The following is a 21,763-nucleotide window of genomic DNA, read 5'->3' as shown; positions in this document are numbered from 1 at the left end:
CATCTTAATAAAGGTAAATTCTTAGCTGCTACTACCATCTTACTAAAGGTAAATTCATAATTGCATTTACCATCTTAGTAAAGGTAAATTCCTAATTGCTATTACCATCTTAGTAAAGGTAAATTCCTAATTGCTTTAGCCATCTTAGTAAAGGTAAATTCCTACTTGGTAGTTGCATCATAGTAAAAGTGAATACCTAGCTGGTATTAACATGCACCATAAACAGATTTTCAGGTTACTGACGGATAGGCATACCATGAATGGTACAGCATACGCCCACCCTGTGTTAAAAGGTATTTTATGTAGAAAACTTAAATTTTCTGCAGAAACAATCTTTCTTCTTTCAGTCACACTAACCTAGACCTTTGATGGTTTAAACCCAATTGCATTTGAATTCAACACAAACTGCAACACACTGTATGCCATGCTACTCATTTCTAAATTCTCTCCATACCTCCATGTCTACAGCAGAAGTCCTCATTTGTGACTGGACCGGGTTCTGCAAACGTGTTAAACCGGTTTATCCACTGCTTTGAAACAAAGAACTGCATCAAGCTGGGCTGGAAAGAAAACCACAAATCTGGCTAAGATCAGTGGCAGAGCAGAGATCACCACAGTCCAACTTAACAGCTGTACAGTCCTGTGGCACCAGATCCCCTTGGCAGTAATATGACCTTCAAACACTGCTTAACCCTCACATGCATTTAATACAGCATAATAACAATGCCAAACTTTTCAGGCTCCTAACATAGCCCCCTAACCTTTCTAAACCTTCTCAGGCTGCTAACATGGCCCCCTAACCCTGCTAAACATTTTCATGGCCCCCTAACCCTGCTAAACATTTTCATGGCCCCCTAACCCTGCTAAACCTTCTCAGGCTGCTAACATGGCCCCCTAACCATGCTAAACCTTCTCAGGCTGCTAACACAGTTCACCTGCCTGGCTAAACATTTTCAGCCTTCCAACACACTAAAACTCTGGAGGCTAACATGGCCTACTTACCCTACTTAACCTTTTCAGGTTAATAATACAGCCTACTAACCCTGCTAGACCTTCCCTGCATTCTACCCTATTAAAGAGTGCTAGCATGGCTTACTAACCCTGCTAAACCTTCTCAGACTCCTAATACAGCCTACTAACCCTGCTATATAATACCTGTGTCCTAGCCTTTTCAGACTGTTAACATGGTCTACTTACCCCTATTAAACCATCTCAGGATATTAACACAGCACACTAACCCTGTTAAGCCTTCTCATGATATTAACATAGCACACTAACCCTATTAAACCATCTCATGATATTAACACAGCACACTAACCCTGTTAAGCCTTCTCATGATATTAACACAGCACACTAACCCTATTAAACCATCTCATGATATTAACACAGCACACTAACCCTGTTAAGCCTTCTCATGATATTAACACAGCACACTAACCCTGTTAAGCCTTCTCATGATATTAACACAGCACACTAACCCTGTTAAGCCTTCTCATGATATTAACACAGCACACTAACCCTATTAAACCATCTCATGATATTAACACAGCACACTAACCCTGTTAAGCCTTCTCATGATATTAACACAGCACACTAACCCTGTTAAGCCTTCTCATGATATTAACACAGCACACTAACCCTGTTAAGCCTTCTCATGATATTAACATAGCATACTACTTCTCAGGCTCAAAACACAGCCTACCAATCCTACTAAACCTTCCAGGGCTCCTAACATGGCCCCCTAACCCTGTTAAACCTTCTCAGTTTCCTAACATGGCCCCTTAACACTGCTAAACATTTTCATGGCCTCCGAACTCTGCTAAATCTTCCCAAGCAGCTAGCAAAGCTTCCTAATTCTGCCATATCTATTCTGGCTGCTGACCGATATGACTCATCAAAAGTATAATTTACACCAAAGAAACTATTAATCACCGAGGTCATATTGTATACTGACTGTGCTTTATTATTATACAGTGACTGTGCTGTGATATTATATACTGTGCTGTGATGATATGTACTTTGCTGTGATATTATATACTGTGCTGTGATATTATATACTGTGCTGTGATATTATATACTGTGCTGTGATGATATGTACTTTGCTGTGATATTATATACTGTGCTGTGATATTATATACTGTGCTGTGATGATATGTACTTTGCTGTGATATTATACACTAACTGCTTTGATATTATATAATGACTGTTATATACTGACTTGCTGTGATATGAAATATTGACTGTGCAGTGATATTATATACTGGCTGTGCTATTATATGAAATACTAACTGTGCTATGATATTATATAGTGGCTGTGCTGTTATATACTGACTGTGCTGTGATATGAAATACTGATTGTGCAGTGATATTATATACTGGCTGTACTATATATACTGACTGCTGTGACATGAAATACTGATTGTGCTGTGATATTTCATACTGGCTGTGCTATTATATACTGACTGTGCTGTGATATGAAATACTGACTGTGCTGTGATATTATATACTGGCTGTGATATTATATACTGACTGTGCAGTGATATGAAATACTGACTGTGCTGTGATATATACTGGCTGTGCTGTGATATATATTGGCTGTGCTGTGATATTATATACTTGTACTATTTCATCCTTTTACCAGAAACATCTTTATAATATGAAGTAGAAACAAAAGAAACCTTAAAATATTGATCTTGACTCCGAGGATAAGACTCTGAACATGCAAAATGCGACGCATATTCAAATGACAATATATACGTATGCCGAGCTTCGTCATTACATTTTAAACAGATGCCAAGCTAAAAATCACAAGGGCAAATATAACTGACCATTTAGTGAAGTTATATACTAAACTTTACCCCTTCATCTTATTCGGATCTAAGATTATAGTGTGGAAAGGAAATAGAAAAGTGTTTTAGAAAAATTCAATATATATAATGCATGACACTGGTCGGTCTTGAAGATTACACGCCTAACATGCATGTGCCACACAATATGACACTGGTCTTAAAGGTTAAGACCCCTTATGTGCCACACAAAGACACTGGTTGTGAAGGTAAGACCTCTAATGTGACACTTAACATGAAACTTGTTTTAAGGTAAGACCCCTAATATGCCATACAACATGACACTGGTCTAGACAATAAGATCATAAATGTGTAACACAATATGACACTAATTTTGAATGTAAGACCCCTAATATGCCACACAACATGGCACGAGTCTTGAAGGTAAGACCCCTAATATGCCACATAACAAAACACTAATCTTGAAGGGAAAACCCCTAATATGCCACATAATATGACACTAATCTTGAAGGTACGACTTCTAATATGCCACACAACATGACATCGGTCTTGAATGTAAGACCTCTAATGTGCTACAAAACATGACACCAGTCTTGAATGTAAGACCCCAAATGTGCCACATAACATGACAGTGGTCTTGTTGATGTTGCTGTTGTGGGGTTTAACGTCATTTTTCAGCATAAGATAGGCTATACATGGCAGCCAGTATTAATGGTGGAGTAAGAACCCGGGAAAACCCCAGAAAGAACCACTGACCCATGAGAAGCTACTGGCAAGCTTTCTCACATACCCACATTGGCTGAATCCAAGACTAAAACCAGCGCAGACAGAGGTAAGATGGCAGTGATCTGTAACGAAGAGTGCTTTAGACCACTTGGCCACTTGGGACCCCGACAGTGGTCTTAAATATATGACCTCTATTGTGCCACACAATAAAACACCAGTCTTGAAGGTAACACCTCAAATGTGCCACACAAACATGACACTGATTTTGAAGGTAAGACCCCAAATGTGCCATACAACATGACAGTGGTCTTGAAGGTATGACCTCTAATACCCCACACAACATGACACTGGTTTTGAAGCTAAGACCCCAAATGTGCCATACAACATGACAGTGGTCTTGAAGGTATGACCTCTAATACGCCACACAACATGACACTGGTTTTGAAGGTATGACCCCCAATATGGCACACATGACACTCATCTTAAAGGAAAGATCACAAATGTGCCACACAATATGACACTGGTCTTTAAGCTAAGACCAATAATGTGCCATACAATATGACACTGGCCTTGAAGGTAAGTGTGTGTGATCTGGATTTTTAACGTAGTTTTAACAATTTTTCAGTCATATTACTATGATGTATGCAGTGTGACAGTTTATAGTGATGTCTATCACTGGGGCATCATGCCGCAGACATGTAGCATGATGTCCCACCCAGTCCTAACACTAACCTCTTAATGCTGAGCACCAAGCGAGGCAGCTGTTAGTACCATTTTTTTGGTCTTTGGTATGACTCAGCCGGGGATTTAACCCACGACCTACCGCATCCGAGGCATATGCTCTAACCACTAGGCCACTAGTCCTGAAGCTAAGACCCCAAAATATGCCAAAAAACATACCTGCAAATACAGACGTGTGTGTGTGTGTGATTTGGATTTTTAACTTAGCTTTTAACAATTTTTCAGTCATATCGCTACGATGTCTGCAGAGTGGCAGTTTTTAGTGATGTCTAGCACTGGGGCATCATGCCACAGACATGTAGCATGATGTCCCACCCAGTAACATTATCCTGACACTGGGCCGACCAGTCCTAACACTAACCTCTTAATGCTGAGTGCCAAGCGAGGCAGCTGTTAGTACCATTTTTGTAAGTTTTTGGTATCGTTCGGCCAGGGATCGAACCCACGACCTCCCACATCTGAGGCAGATGCTCTAACCACTAGGCCACTGAAGCAGTTCAAGTACAGACATATATCTATTCCAAGCCACACCTTTCAATCTCAACAGCTTCAATGTTATGGAATGGAAAAAAAAAGTGTCAGAAAACATGATATGCTCAGCCTTGATCTTGTAAATTGGTTTCACCAAGTTGTATCGCTTAATCTCAAAACAGCTCCAAAGTTATATAGTGAAAAAGAAAGTTCGACAGAAAAAAATACAATACTAAGCTGTGAACTCCACCTTGAAGAGTGGTCCACAATGTGACACAACCAAGTTTCATCCTTTAATTGGAAAGGGCTTTAAAGTTAAAAATCAGAATGGCAAGAGTGATGGAAAACATCAAATACTAGATTGTTACCTGGTCCTTGAAGACAGAACACCATATGTGATATAAAACATACATTCTAGTTATGGAAGCCCCGAGTGGCCAAGTGGTGTAAAGCGCTCACTGTTACGAATCACTGCCATCTCACCTCTGTCTGCATGAGTTCGAGTCTCAGGCTCGGCTAACGTTGGTATGTGAGAAAGCTTGCCAGTAGCTTCTTGTGGGTCGGTGGTTCTTCCCGGGGTTTTTCAGGGTTCTTCCTCCACCAGTTATACTGGCTGCCATGTATGGCCTATCTTGTGCTGAAAAATGGCGTTAAACCCTACAACAACAACAACATTCTAGTTATGATGTTTAAGAAAAACAGGCTTCAATCCTCAATCTCATAAGCCCTTAAATTATTAAGTGGAAGGGAAAGTGTGATGTGAATGTGAATTACTGAGCCATGACCTTGGTCTTGATCATAGGACCGTAAATGTGGTATGAAACAAAACTTCTATTAATGACTTGTCAATGTATGAAGTTTCATCCCTTAATATCAAATTAAGGGATGAAACATGGAGTTTTGAAATTTCTTTGTATAAATAGTAATGCCAAATATAATGTTCACTCATGAAGAAATAAGACTGCCATGCAGGTTACATTCAAGCCACCATCAGCCAAGTATCACCCACATATTGCCGCTTGTCTCTTATACTAAACTAAGCACACATTTCCATGTGATCAATGAAACATCTAGTTTCATACAATAATGGAAATGCAACAACTTTACTTATCGATTCAAAAAATGTTTTGTTTTTTTCTCCAGCAAGTTTAATTCTATGCTTTACATATCTGGTACTTGAATCTGAAATAATTATGACAAACTAAATATGCTAAAATAAGTAACTGTGGTGATTATTACATTTACAAACTATACACAAGCTACGACTGAGATAAAATGAACAATTTTTTTCTCTTAATTGCAACTTTTATTTTATTTAAAGTAATTCTAAGCATTACCAATTTATTTGTTCAAAATCAGATGTAAATTTTCAATTCTTATGAAACTGCTATATAATTAGTGGCAACACCTTGGACAAGACAACCATCAACCATGAAGTTTTAAACCTTTTAAAACATTTATTACTTATCATAAAAGATGAAAACACTCTATTGCAAGTTTTTACAAGAACATTTTCCTTCTAAAATTACCTCTCTTGCCTCCATCATCTCCACGGCTTTTTGTCGTAGAGAGATCATGTGATCATTCTGCTTCCTGAAACAAACAATTAAGTAACTTAGATCCTGTAGGAGAGACATTTCTCTGCTTAAAATATCTTAATTATATCTTAACAGTATTAGAACTTAATCCACAGCTTGTGCAGATATTCCTTTCCAAAGGGTAACATGCTTGTCTAGAAAATTTAAATAAAGAAGCAACCATTTATCCCCATTTCCAGACTGAAATAGAACTATTAGAATGGGTGACTGAACTAGAACTATTAAAGATGGGTGAGTGAGTTATAACTATTAGAGATAGGTGACTGAACTGGAATTTTAGAGATGAGTGATTGAAATAGAACAATTAGAGATGGGTGACTGAACTAGAACTATTAGAGATGGATGACTGAAATGGAAATATTAGAGATGGATGACTGAAATGGAACTATCAGAGATGGATGACTGAACAAAAACTATTAGAGATGGATGACTGAACTAAACTATTAGAGATGGATGACTGAACTAAAGCTATTAGAGATGGGTGACTGAACTGGAACTATTAGAGATGGATGACTGAACTAACTATTAGAGATGGATGACTGAACTAAACTATTAGAGATGCATGACTGAACTAAACTATTAGAGATGGATGACTGAAATGGAACTATTAGAGATGGATGACTGAACTAGAACTATTAGAGATGGATGACTGAACTAGAACTATTAGAGATGGATGACTGAAATGGAACTATTAGAGATGGATGACTGAACTGGAACTATTAGAGATGCATGACTGAACTGAAACTATTAGAGATGGATGACTGAACTAAAACTATTAGAGATGCATGACTGAACTGGAACTATTAGAGATGGATGACTGAACTGGAACTATTAGAGATGGATGACTGAACTAAAACTATCAGAGATGCATGACTCAACTGGAACTATTAGAGATGGATGACTGAAATGGAACTATTAGACATGGATTACTGAAATGGAACTATTGGAGATGGATGACTGAACTGGAACTATTAGACATGGATGACTGAACTGGAACTATTAGAGATGGATGACTGAACTAAACTATTAGAGATGGATGACTGAAATGGAACTATTAGAGATGGATTACTGAAATGGAACTATTAGAGATGGATGACTGAACTAAAACTATTAGAGATGCATGACTGAACTGAAACTATTAGAGATGGATGACTGAAATGGAACTATTAGAGATGGATTACTGAAATGGAACTATTAGAGATGGATGACTGAACTGGAACTATTAGACATGGATGACTGAACTGGAACTATTAGAGATGGATGACTGAACTAAACTATTAGAGATGGATGACTGAAATGGAACTATTAGAGATGGATTACTGAAATGGAACTATTAGAGATGGATGACTGAACTAAAACTATTAGAGATGCATGACTGAACTAAAACTATTAGAGATGCATGACTCAACTGGAACTATTAGAGATGGATGACTGAACTGGAACTATTAGAGATGGATGACTGAACTAAAACTATTAGAGATGCATGACTGAACTGAAACTATTAGAGATGGATGACTGAAATGGAACTATTAGAGATGGATGACTGAAATGGAACTATTAGAGATGGATGACTGAACTGGAACTATTAGACATTAATGACTGAACTGGAACTATTAGAGATGCATGACTGAACTGAAACTATTAGACATGGATGACTGAACTGGAACTATTAGAGATGGATGACTGAACTAAAACTATTAGAGATGGATGACTAAAATGGAACTATTAGAGATGGATTACTGAAATGGAACTATTAGAGATGGATGACTGAACTGGAACTATCAGAGACGGATGACTGAACTGGAACTATTAGACATGGATGACTGAACTGGAACTATTAGAGATGGATGACTGAACTAAAACTATTAGAGATGCATGACTGAACTAAAACTATTAGAGATGCATGACTGAACTGAAACTATTAGAGATGGATGACTGAAATGGAACTATTAGAGATGGATTACTGAAATGGAACTATTAGAGATGGATGACTGAACTGGAACTATTAGACATGGATGACTGAAATGGAACTATTAGAGATGGGTGACTGAACTGGAACTATTAGAGTTGGGTGTCTGAACTAGAACTATTAGAGATGGGTGCACTGCAAAGGGCTCCTCTCACTACAATTTGGTCCTTAGGGCCTAAAACAGAGCAATCTGTGTTGGGATATCAAAGTTGGGAGTAAAAGGGCAATTAGAGGCCATAACTCCTGCAACTAAGAGAGGGAAAGTTTGAAACCCTTTATCATCTCATCAATGCAAGCAGTATCCATGTCAAGGTATTAAGTAAATTCAACAAAGACCACAAAAGGCACATCTAGATCTAAGATACATAATTCCATCAATGCAAGCAGTATCCATGTCAAGGTATGAAGTTGATCAACAAAGACCATAAAAGGCACATCTAGATCTAAGAGACATAATTCCATCAATGCAAGCAGTATCCTTGTCATGGTATGAAGTTGATCAACAAAGACCATAAAAGGCACATCTAGAACTAAGATACACAATTCCATCAATGCAAGCAGTATCCTTGTCAAGGTATGAAGTTGATCAATAAAGGACATAAAAGGCACATCTAGATGTATAGATACACAATTCCATCAATGCAAGCAGTATCCATGTCAAGGTATGAAGTTGATCAACAAAGGCCATAAAAGGCACATCTAGATCTAAGATACATAATTCCATCAATGCAAGCAGTATCCTTGTCAAGGTATGAAGTAGATCAACAAAGACCATAAAAGGCACATCTAGATCTAAGATACATAATTCCATCAATGCAAGCAGTATCCATGTCAAGGTATGAAGTTGATCAACAAAGGCCATAAAAGGCACATCTAGATGTATAGATACAAAATTCCATCAATGCAAGCAGTATCCATATCAAGGTATGAAGTTGATCAACAAAGACCATAAAAGGCACATCTAGATCCAAGATACATAATTCCATCAATGCAAGCAGTATCCATGTCAAGGTATGAAGTTGATCAACAAAGGCCATAAAAGGCACATCTAGATCCAAGATACATAATTCCATCAATGCAAGCAGTATCCATGTCAAGGTATGAAGCTGATCAACAAAGACCATAAAAGGCACATCTAGATCCAAGATACATAATTCCAACAATGCAAGCAGTATCCATGTCAAGGTATGAAGCTGATCAACAAAGACCATAAAAGGCACATCTAGATCTAAGATACATAATTCCATTAAATTTAAAGTCACATTTCTTCACTGTCAATTTATTTTTAAACTAAATTAATTAAGATTTTAAAGACTTTCCTGCCACTAAAATGTTTACAATATCATCGTTTATGTCACATGACATCATATATCCAAATGTCGTAACCTTTAAACATATCAGTATTTGTGAAAGGCAAGTGCCATGAAATCTGGGGGCAAAAATTGATAAGTTCACTCAGAAAACATCTGTGAATCTTTTTTTAACAATAAGATTATGGAAAGCAATGGATCACTCTAATGGAAGCAATTTAAGGAGCACAATGGCATGAGAGGGCAATCACACTACTCAAAACACAAGCCCTGAAAAGGTGCATGTAAGTCTAACAGACCAAATGGCATCAGAATATTTTGCATGGTTCTTGAGCTATGCTGATTGTAAGAATCATCCTATGTGAAAACATGAAGTTAATTGTCAAGGGACATAACTCTATACAAGGTTGAGTTGATAAGACAAAACCCATAAAAGGCATAGCAAGGTCTAGAAGACAAGGCAAAAACCAAAACTGTATTAGACAGAATATGTTGAATTGTTTCTGAGCTACGCTGATAGCAAGGTTCTGCTCTAGTGGATATTTCAGACTAATGGAGTAAGGACCATAACTCTGTCAAATATGAACCTGAAAAGAGGAAACATGTTACAGAACCTTACATGTAATAGGCAATTCATTCAATTATGTCAAAGGGTTGCACATGTTTGGTGTTTTACAAAAAGTATGAGCAGACAGATAGACAGATGGACAAGACGATTACGAGTAGACATCTCAATGCAGAGCCCTAATAATAATTTCTTGGTGACAGTGGTAAAAGCTAAAACTATCTATACATTTTTTCACTTGATACCTTGTAGCCATAGATGAGTATGTAAGTTTACTTATCATTTCAGGTCGATAAAAATACATATTAAATATAAGATTGAAATTTAGTGCCTGAAGCTAATGACCCTGAGGAAAACATCACAGGCCATGGTAACAAAGCATTTCTCTGTACAACATAGCTATAGGATCAAAGATCCACAAATCTCACCAAAAGAAAGTTTCAAAATTATTTACTGATTTCAAAACAGAGACTGACACATACAATGCATACACCATCACATAGCCAAATGATGTGCAGACAGAATTCTGTATGTCAATATAATGTACATATCAAGGTATGGTGGTCAGTACAAAAGTAGGATACTGTGTGTAAGCAGCATAATCCATGAAAGTAGGATACTCAATGTACCAGTTTTTATCTTGCTTTATGGGAGAAAAATGCAAGACAAAGTAATGCTGATGTTAGTTACTGCACTGTCAAAACAATGTCACAGATTTCTTTTGTAAGACAGTCTTCCAAGGAACTCTTGTTACATTTACAGAAATGACTTAGGACCTGGTTTAGTGGTGAATAATGACATGCATACCAACAGTATATCCTGCAAGTTGGGCACTAACCTGTAGAAAAGAACATATGCTTCACAATTAAGAACCTGGCTGACATCCACTTCTGTCACGTACTGGTCATCAAATTCGTACCACTGTTCAGTCAGGTGGTTTTGGCAATATGCGGTGTAGTGGCCACCTGAAAGAACAATGTCACGATCAAGCTTGGTAGACATTTTTAGCACAGCATTTACTCGGTTTAAAAGAATTACAGATGAGCATGACTCCATAGTAAATATGAACTGTCAGAAACAGCCAGATCCCTAGCACAATCAGCAGGACAAACACAATTCTAAAGGTGCTACATGTAGGATTAGGAATGGTAGGAAAATAGACTTGGAATGAAGTATTCCTCCTATTATCTACAGCATAATATTACTCAACATTGCTGAATGTATGAAATATGTCGGATACAATACCAGATGAAAGACTATGGCAATACCTCCCTCTAGCTTTGCAAACACATCACTTTCAAGATATATTGGATATGTGTGGTCTTTGAGATAAAGGTGATACAAATATGGTGTCAGAGCAACCACTTTTCATGCAGACCTAGAATTTAAGATAAATTTCTTTGTAGCCAGAGGGATTAGTAATTGAGAAATTTACAAGTTCTTCACACAAAATATTTCATAGTGGCAACCAAAACTTTTCTAGTCACAAATATATCAAAATTAATTTTAGGATTCAAGAGATATACAAGAGCTGTTATGAATGGGTGCAAAAAGAACCAGCTTTTTAAAGGGCCAGAAATCTGTAAAATGTAAAACACTGGCAATCTAACTCCTGCCAGATTTTAGCAACATGAAGTTGCACATGAATTAGTGTAAAGCCCAAGTTGTATAAAAGTAATGACCCAATAATAGCATAAAGTTGCACATGGATTAGTGTAAAGCCTGAGTTGTATCAAAGTAATGACCTGATAATAGCATAAAGTTGCACATGGATTAGTGTAAAGCCTGAGTTGTATCAAAGTGATAACCTGATAACAGCATAAAGTTGCACATGGATTAGTGTAAAGCCTGAGTTGTATCAAAGTAATGACCTGATAACAGCATAAAGTTGCACATGGATTAGTGTAAAGCCTGAGTTGTATCAAAGTGATAACCTGATAACAGCATAAAGTTGCACATGGATTAGTGTAAAGCCTGAGTTGTATCAAAGTAATGACCTGATAACAGCATAAAGTTGCACATGGATTAGTGTAAAGCCTGAGTTGTATCAAAGTAATGACCTGATAACAGCATAAAGTTGCACATGGATTAGTGTAAAGCCTGAGTTGTATCAAAGTAATGACCTGATAATAGCATAAAATTGCACGTGGATTAGTGTAAAGCCCGAGTTGTATCAAAGTGATAACCTGATAACAGCATAAAGTTGCACATGGATTAGTGTAAAGCCTGAGTTGTATCAAAGTAATGACCTGATAACAGCATAAAGTTGCACATGGATTAGTGTAAAGCCTGAGTTGTATCAAAGTAATGACCTGATAATAGCATAAAGTTGCACATGGATTAGTGTAAAGCCCAAGTTGTATCAAAGTAATGACCTGATAATAGCATAAAGTTGCACATGGATTAGTGTAAAGCCTGAGTTGTATCAAAGTAATGACCTGATAACAGCATAAAGTTGCACATGGATTAGTGTAAAGCCCGAGTTGTATCAAAGTGATAACCTGATAACAGCATAAAATTGCACGTGGATTAGTGTAAAGCCCAAGTTGTATCAAAGTGATAACCTGATAATTGCATAAAGTTGCACATGGATTGGTGCAAAGCCCCAGTTGTATCAAATAACCTGATAATAGCATAAAGTTGCACATGGATTAGTGTAAAGCCCGTGCCATATGTAAGTAATAACCTTATACTTGCATATATTTGTAACTGATATGTGATCAGATGATACTTGTGACCCACCTCCAGCAGTCCCATGGTGACAAATGACAGCTATCAAATCATAGGATGTAATCTTGGAGTTATGATCTGAAAGAGGTAGAAAATGTATATGAAAAGAAAGATGGGATTATGAACATTCAACCACCCAACCTGAAACCCTCACCCCAAAAAAATCTTCACATCAAACATCCTTGTATCATAATGACAATAACTGACATCATTAAAAAGTTTTGTTTTAAAGATGTACTTGTGAAATTCCTATATATTAAATAGACAGAAACATACTAGTTTTAACAATATAACTGTTTAAAGGAAAGCTAAGCAAAAGGTATACCAAAGCTACATCTCTACAGATTAAAGTCAACTGTGGACAAGTCATCCCAAATCACCTATTTCGCGAAAAAGTAATGAACAATAATAATCACCTTCAACAGTTTCTTGCTGTTGTTAACATAAGTAACTCAACCAAAATTTACATCTAATGGCAAACGTACAGAGGACATACAGGTACTACCTTTATGTAAGTATGTTCTCATATCGAGATTCTTCAATGGGAAGGACACATAGGTACTGATTTTAGATGAATAAAACTCATGACGAAACCTCTTCAGGTGGACCGTCAGAATCTGTGAAGGATAACAAAATATGCAGTGAACTATTCATCAGAATACAAACGCATGCTTTATAAGTGCACATCCCTCCATTTTGTTACAAATTACATAAAATCTATGCATTTACAAACACATCTGTCTTGATTCAGCCATGCCTTATAAGAACAAACACCTCTACTTCTAGTTACAACTAGCACAAATATTATCCATTTCTTAAAACCTTTATCGGGGCCCCGAGTGGCCGAGTGGTCTAAAGCACTCACCATTCCGGATCACTGCCATCTCACCTCTGTCTGTGTGGGTTTGAGTCCAATGCTTGACTAGTGAGGTGCATGGGAAAGTCTGCCAGTAGCTTCTCGTGGGTCGGTGGTTCTTCCCTGGGTTTTCCAGGGTTCTTCCTCCACCAGTTATACTGGCCACTATGTATAACCTATCTTGTGCTGAAAAATGGCATTAAACCCTTGAACAACAACAACAATAAAACCTTTATCTTGATTCAGGCACTCATTTGTAATTCGGTCACAACTCATAAAAGTGACCCATTTGTAAACACACCTGTCTAAGCCCTATCACGTCCTATATGTGCACAGCTTTCATTCTGTTACAACATACATAAAAACTATCCATTTCAAAACACAAATCTCTTGGTCTTAGTATGTCTTACAAGCAACCCCCTCTCTTTGTCATAATGCATGTAAAAATTATCAATTTCTAGACATACCTGTCTTTGTACTAGCATATCTTACAAACAAACTTTCCTCTCTCTGTCACAACTCATATAAAATATATCCATTTCTAACACACACCTGTCTTGGTCCTAACATGTCTTACAAACATACACCCATCTCTTTGTCACAATCTGTAACCATTAATTTCTAAACACACCTGTTTTGGTCTTAGCATGTTATGTGGGAAGGAAGAAGCTGCTAAAATATGCCTAGAACACCATCACACATGAATGTTGTCTAATTAGAACATCATGATTTCTTTGGAGTCTACCATAACACATACCTATTGTCAAATTAGAACATCATGATTTCCTTGGAGTCTACCATCACACATACCTATTGTCTAATTAGAACATCATGATTTCCTTGGAGACTACCATCACACATACCTATTGTCTAATTAGAACATCATGATTTCTTTGGAGTCTACCATCACACACACCTATTGTCTAATTAGAACATCATGATTTCTTTGGAGTCTACCATCACACATACCTATTGTCTAATTAGAACATCATGATTTCTTTGGAGTCTACCATCACACATACCTATTGTCTAATTAGAACATCATAATTTCCTTGGAGTCTACCATCACACATACCTATTGTCTAATTAGAACATCATGATTTCTTTGGAGTCTACCAACAAACATACCTATTGTCTAATTAGAACATGATTTTCTTGGAGTCTACCATCACACATACCTATTGTCTACTTGGAACATCATGATTTTCTTGGAGTCTACCATCACACATACCTATTGTCTAATTAAAATATCATGATTTCCTTGGAGTCTACCATCACACGAGCCTGTTGTGTAATTAGAACATTATGATTTTTCCTTGAAGTCTAGCACCACATTTCTGTTAACAAAATTTTCTTGGAGTCTAGCCCCACACACGTCCGTTATAAAATTTTCTTCGAGTCTAGCCCCACACATGTCCGTTATAAAATTTTCTTCGAGTCTAGCCCCACACATGCTTGTTTGTGAAATATTAACCTGTAATTAATATGTTCATTTTTTTCGTTCTTAAATATTAGGTACAGGTACAGAATGTTGTCTGCCCCCAAAGACATCGTGTGAGATTAGCCAAGAATTTGGTTAAGTATACCCAATAAAGTTATTATTATTGACATTATTATTATTATTATTATTAATATCAACATCATATTTATTATTATTATTATTATTATTATTAAAACCTTAGTCACATTTTTGTTTATGAAGTTTGACTGACAGTAATTTTACTGCTGATTATATTTTTCACATTTGTCTCCTTGTCACTCATAGGCTGTGAGCAGACAAGTCAATGATCGTGTGTCTGACTTCTCACTTATAGGCTGTAACCATGACAAATCATGGATCCTGTCTTAGACTTGTCACTTATAGGCTATGAGCATGACAAGTCATTGATCATGTCTTAGACTTGTCATTTGCAGGCTGTAGGCATGACAAGTCATGGGTCATGTCTTAGACTTGTCATTTGCAGGCTGTAGGCATGACAAGTCATGGGTCATGTCTTAGACTTGTCATTTATAGGCTGTAACCATGACAAGTCATGGGTCATGTCTTAGACTTGTCATTTATAGGCTGTAACCATGACAAGTCATGGGTCATGTGTTAGATTTGACACTTATAGACTGCAAGAACAAGTCACATGTAAGACTGATGACTTAATATACTAGTCTCACAATTAAAAAGAGTAAGTTGTGAATTAAATTTCATCCACTGAATGTTTTTGTCAAAAGACATGGTATATACTTGTAATTTTTAAGTGCCAATGTCATTTTTTTATTTGCTGCATTGAATTGTGATTTTAAAGGTCACAAAAGGACAATCTCTGCACAATTATCACTCACGAATTCTCAGTTTTTTGTCACAAATGCAACCACTTAAATCTCAGCTTTGAGTGTCAGTGAAAACTAAGAATATCAAATCTGGGTCCAATAATTAAAAAAGAACTATACTATCATTCAATACTAACTACATTTATGTTCACACCAAGACTTCTTTAATATGTGGCTATAACTATAAAAGTTTCTTTTTTTGAAGAAAAAATACCCATTTCTACACACATTACAAGCACTAATGCACATTACATAAATATCAATTCAAACTAAGAAAAAGGCCTTACCTCTGGTAGCTGCATAACTTTTGAATATTTGATCCCATTTCTCAGCCTAAAATACAAATTTAAGCTCCAATTAGCATTTGATAATCTAGGACAAAGGATATTTTGTGATTCATTTTTGTAGCTTTGAATTAGTTTATCTAAAATGTACATAAGGATTAAATGTCAAAATTTTAAATTAGTCATCATAGATAACATTTCTGTCTTGCATGATCCAATAAAGTCATCATAGATAACACTTCTGTCTTGCATGTTCCAATAAAGTCATCACAGATAACACTTCTGTCTTGCATGTTCCAATAAAGTCATCACAGATAATAGTTCTTTCTTGCATGTTCCAATAGTCATCACAGATAATATTTCTGTCTTGCATGTTCCAATAACATCATCATAGATAACACTTCTGTCTTGCATGTTCCAATAAAGTCATCACAGATAACACTTCTGACTTGCATGTTCCAATAACGTCATCATAGATAACACTTCTGTCTTGCATGTTCCAATAAAGTCATCACATATAATAGTTCTGTCTTGCATGTTCCAATAAAGTCATCACAGATAATAGTTGTCTTGCATGCTCCAATGAAGTCATCACAGATAACTTCTGTCTTGCATGTTCCAATAAAGTCATCAAGATAACACTTCTGTCTTGCATGTTCCAATAACGTCACCATAGATAACACTTCTGTCTTGCATGTTCCAATAAAGTCATCACAGATAATAGTTGTCTTGCATGCTCCAATAAAGTCATCACAGATAATAGTTGTCTTGCATGTTCCAATAAAGTCATCATAGATAACACTTCTGTCTTGCATGTTCCAATAAAGTCATCACAGTAAACACTTCTGTCTTGCATGTTCCAATAAAGTCATCACAGATAACACTTCTGTTTTGCATATTCCAATAAAGTCATCACAGATAACATTTGTTTTGCATGATCCAATAAAGTCATCACAGATGACACTTCTGACTTGCATGTCCCAATAAAGTCATCACAGATAACATTTCTGTCTTGCATGTTCTAATAAAGTCACCTAAGATAACACTTCTGTCTTGCATGTTTAAAAATGTCACCACAGATAACACTTCTGTCTTGCATGTCCCGTAAATGTCACCAAAGACGAATACATGACTTATAAAAATGGTACTAGCAGCTACCTTGCTAGGCATTCAGCATTAAGAGGGTAGTGTTAGGACTGGTGTCAGGATAATGTGATTGGGTGGGACATCATGCTACATGTCTGTGGAATGATGTCCCAGTGCTAGACATCACTAAACCGCCACACTGCAGACATCATAGCGATATGACTGAAAAATTGTTAAAACTACATTAAAAGTCGAAATCACACACACACACACATACCTGATTTCTTTCTGATTATCATGTCCAATTACATGTAGTAATCCAATAATTTTTAGACATATAAAATGTAAGTAACATTACAAATGACTAGTATACTGTAAGTATTCACTATGAATGGACAAGTATACTGCAAGTACTCTCTATGACTATACAAGACTAGTATAATGTAAATACTCACTGTAAATGGACAAGTACACTAAGTATTCACTGTGAATAGACAAGTACATTATAAGTACTCACTATGCATGGACAAGTATACTGTAAGTACTCACTATGCATGGACAAGTATACTGTAAGTACTCAATATGAATGGACAAGTATACTGTAAGTACTCACTATGCATGGACAAGTATACTGTAAGTACTCACTATGCTATGAATGGACAAGTACACTGTATCTACTCACTATGAATGGACAAGTATACGGTATGTACTCACTATGAATGGTCAAGTATATTGTAAGTACTCACTATGAATGGACAAGTACACTGCATGTACTCACTATGGACAAGTATACTGTAAGTACTCACTATGAATGGTCAAGTATATTGTAAGTACTCACTATGAATGGACAAGTATACTGTAAGTACTCACTATGAATGGTCAAGTATACTGTAATTACTGACAATGAATGGATAAGTATACTGTAAGTACTCACTATGAATGGTCAAGTATATTGTAAGTACTCACTATGAATGGACAAGTATACTGTAAGTACTCACTATGGACAATTATACTCTAAGTACTCACTATGAATGGTCAAGTATACTGTAATTACTGACAATGAATGGATAAGTATACTGTAAGTACTCACAATGAATGGACAAGTATACTGTAAGTACTCACAATGAATGGACAAGTATACTGTAAGTACTCAATATGGACAATTATACTCTAAGTACTCACTATGAACGCAGTGATCTGTAGAACAGTTACAAACATCAGCATTCAGAAACACTAAATCCTAACTGATTTTCAGTACAAATTCTATTTTTGCTTTATTCAGTTAAGTTAAAACCAATTTTTTATTAATGTTTGATATTCAGATAGCCAGACAGGCCAGATAGTTACTAAGGTTACTGATCTGTCTCGAAAGTCATTTTCCCATGTGTCAATGTAATTGAATTACTGTAACATACTTCAAAATAAATGATTTTATTTAAAACATGAAGCACTTATTGTTGATTTGTAATTTATTACATTTAGGAATTTGTGCAATATTATTTGATATAAGCCAAGAAAAATGCTATTGCCATTCAATTTTCTCTCTGATTTAAAAATGTGGGGCATTTGTAAGAAACAGGTTTATTTTGGACTGGCAGATCCATATTTGATATTTGACACTGGCAGATCCACATTTGACATTGGCATATCCACATTTGACATCGGCAGATCCATATTTGACATTGGCAGATCCACATCTGACATTGGCAGATCCACATTTGACATTGGCATATCCACATTTGACATTGGCATATCAACATTTAACATTGGCAGATCCATTTAATGGCACATCCACATATGACATTGGCAGATCCACATTTGACATTCTAAAGATGATCAAGAAAGTCCAGTAAAAAATGACATCAGAAAACGTAATTGGATTGGTTCATTTTAAGTTATAACATTGCTGCTTGCATCACTCTTAAAAGTAAATCCAGATTTAATGATATCACATATACACACAAAAACCGTCACATGTACAAACTAGAAAGAAACTGATATTAACTTTTGGTGGATTTTTACTCAAAAATCACATATAAATAAAACAGAAAATATTTTATGATCCTCAAAACTTAAATAACCAGATGGAATACAGAACAAAAATGCCCAGCCCAATAAACAAATCAGTGGCCATGCGATAGCAGGCAGATGGCTATCCCAAACACTGTTAAAACTGGCCAGTGATGCTTGTATTAGAACAATGGCAGTAAAATCCTGCTTAAAGAACACCAGTTTTAAGACAAATCCAATAAAATTATCAAAAACTCAAACACAAGTCCATTGACATGACTGATGCTCAACAGGTCATTACTAATTTCCAGGAAATGAGACGTATCTTCTTTTTAACTGCTGTCTTTTGAAACCATCTTCAATATTCCTGAGAAACTAACCAGACATTTAGGATGAAGCAGACATCATAACAAGTCTTATGGTGACTGGCGATGCTGAACGTTAGATCTGCATCATATTCATTTAGGACAAACAATTTTAAATGTCTGCCATGGTGCCCATATTGGAGGTCATCTCTCACTGATTTAAATTTCTGTTCAACAGCCATACTGGAGGTCGACTCTCATCGATTTAAATTTCTGTTTAATAGTAGTGATAACAAGACTTTCAAGATGGTTCATGTGATAGCCACACTGGAAGTCAAAGTGGCAAAATTTTCATTTAGAGCCAACTAGACAGAGTAAATATCATAATTTTATGTTCCGAAGGAGTGGTGATAAGATTGTCAAGTTCAAAACTGGTGGCAATATTCAGCTGTCAAAGTGGCAATATTCGGCTGTCAAAGTGGCAATATTCGGCTGTCAAAGTGGCAATATTCGACTGTCAAAGTGGCAATATTCAGCTGTCAAAGCGGCAATATTCAGCTGTCAAAGTGGCAATATTTGGCTGTCAAAGTGACAATATTCGGCTGTCAAACTGGCAATATTCAGCTGTCAAAGTGGCAATATTCGGCTGTCAAAGTGGCAATATTTTCATTCAGAACCAACCAGATTTAGGGATGAATGCAGCCATCCACAAAGTGGTTTAGTGGAAGTTACAATAATAAATTTATTTTTACACAACAGGCCATCTGAAAAGCTCCTCTGCCCTATGACTGGTAGAGCTAAAAGCAAAATATTCAATCACCAATAGATCTTGCAACTAAAACCAACCTGGCAGCAAGACTCTTTATAAAGTCCCATGAGTGGTCTTATTAAGAATGATGGAACTCGTATTCCACCCTCCCAACAAGTACATTTTCCATGCATTATACAACAATCTCCACCGCACTTCATGAACTGCCCTTCCCAACAAACACCTTTTGTATTGTTATATATATTTGATTTGCATTGTTTCTTTCTAAGTTTTTTTTATTCATTATCTGCTAAGGATACATGTAATTTGGATTTGACCATGTCCAAAATCAAGTTCATTTTCTACCTGACCTGAATCATTGATTTTAGTTTTATAAACAATATGTTCATCTCAATCTAAGTCCAAGGAATTGGAAATTCTCCATCAAATGCTGGGTTTATCTGCTGTTTACTACATCTTATATTATAATTTTAGATACATTATACCCAATATTTTATCTGGTAAACATTTGGAACCTTGCTGAATGAAATTTTCCATTAGGTATTTTTTATATATATAAAATGCTAATTGTGACTTAGGTCAGATAGTGGAGCATAAAATCTTGTTTATCTAGACGTTATTTATTCATGCTGTAAGATCTGAGCTGACTCGTTTGTATTATTTCATTTGGGCTGGAATTTATTTATTCCAATTATTTGAGTTATTCTTCTCAGGAAATACAAAGTGCTAAAAAAAAAAAAAAGCCATTCTTGGAAATAGAGACTTGGATTAATTATGAAAACTTGATAAGGATATATTCTTGGATTGTATTATTGTGATTGAACATCAGACTGTTGGCAGATCACTACAACACATACTACCACAAGCACTTCCAGCATTGAATTATTTATTTTCGAATACCAACAACGTCTGTTCAGTTGTAGTTGTTGTAGGGTTTAACGCCATTTTTCAGCACACGATAGGCTATACATGGCGGCCAGTATTAACGGTGAAGGAAGAACATGGGAAATCCCCGGAAAGAACCATCGACACTCGAGAAGCTACTGGCAAGCTTTCTCACATACCCACTGTTTGTTCAGAACTTTAATCATTAGGACTTGTGTTGGATATTCTAGGAATATTTGGGATTTATTATTAAATACCATAAGTTTTGTTTTAAATTTTTCCCTCTGTATTCTAGGGAAATAATTTAATGTTGAATTTTACAAAGCTTG

At 36.2% G+C, this 21,763-nt stretch overlaps 1 protein-coding gene across 4 annotated transcripts in view; it reads right to left on the bottom strand.

The window, feature by feature from the left end:
* LOC149777687 (ubiquitin carboxyl-terminal hydrolase 20-like) overlaps positions 1 to 21,763 on the bottom strand; it is a 119,249-nt gene that overhangs the window by 30,533 nt on the left and 66,953 nt on the right. For 3 of the 4 annotated variants that reach the window (XM_089938734.1, XM_089938737.1, XM_089938735.1), the window contains 6 exons: positions 16,383 to 16,428; positions 13,423 to 13,534; positions 12,885 to 12,995; positions 11,026 to 11,152; positions 6,275 to 6,338; positions 455 to 560 (listed from right to left, as the gene is read on the bottom strand). In XM_089938734.1, the coding sequence (XP_089794860.1) occupies positions 455 to 560; positions 6,275 to 6,338; positions 11,026 to 11,152; positions 12,885 to 12,995; positions 13,423 to 13,534; positions 16,383 to 16,428 (566 nt within the window). The remainder of the gene's footprint in view (positions 1 to 454; positions 561 to 6,274; positions 6,339 to 11,025; positions 11,153 to 12,884; positions 12,996 to 13,422; positions 13,535 to 16,382; positions 16,429 to 21,763) is intronic. The other variant, XM_089938738.1, reaches the window with a different exon arrangement.

The sequence above is a fragment of the Sinohyriopsis cumingii genome, chromosome 17, assembly GCF_028554795.1.
Source record: "Sinohyriopsis cumingii isolate HCF-2022 chromosome 17, ASM2855479v2, whole genome shotgun sequence".
NCBI classification, from domain to species: Eukaryota; Metazoa; Mollusca; class Bivalvia; order Unionida; family Unionidae; genus Sinohyriopsis; species Sinohyriopsis cumingii.
Note: the sequence above shows the minus strand (reverse complement) of the source record. Positions and strands in the feature narration are given on the sequence as shown.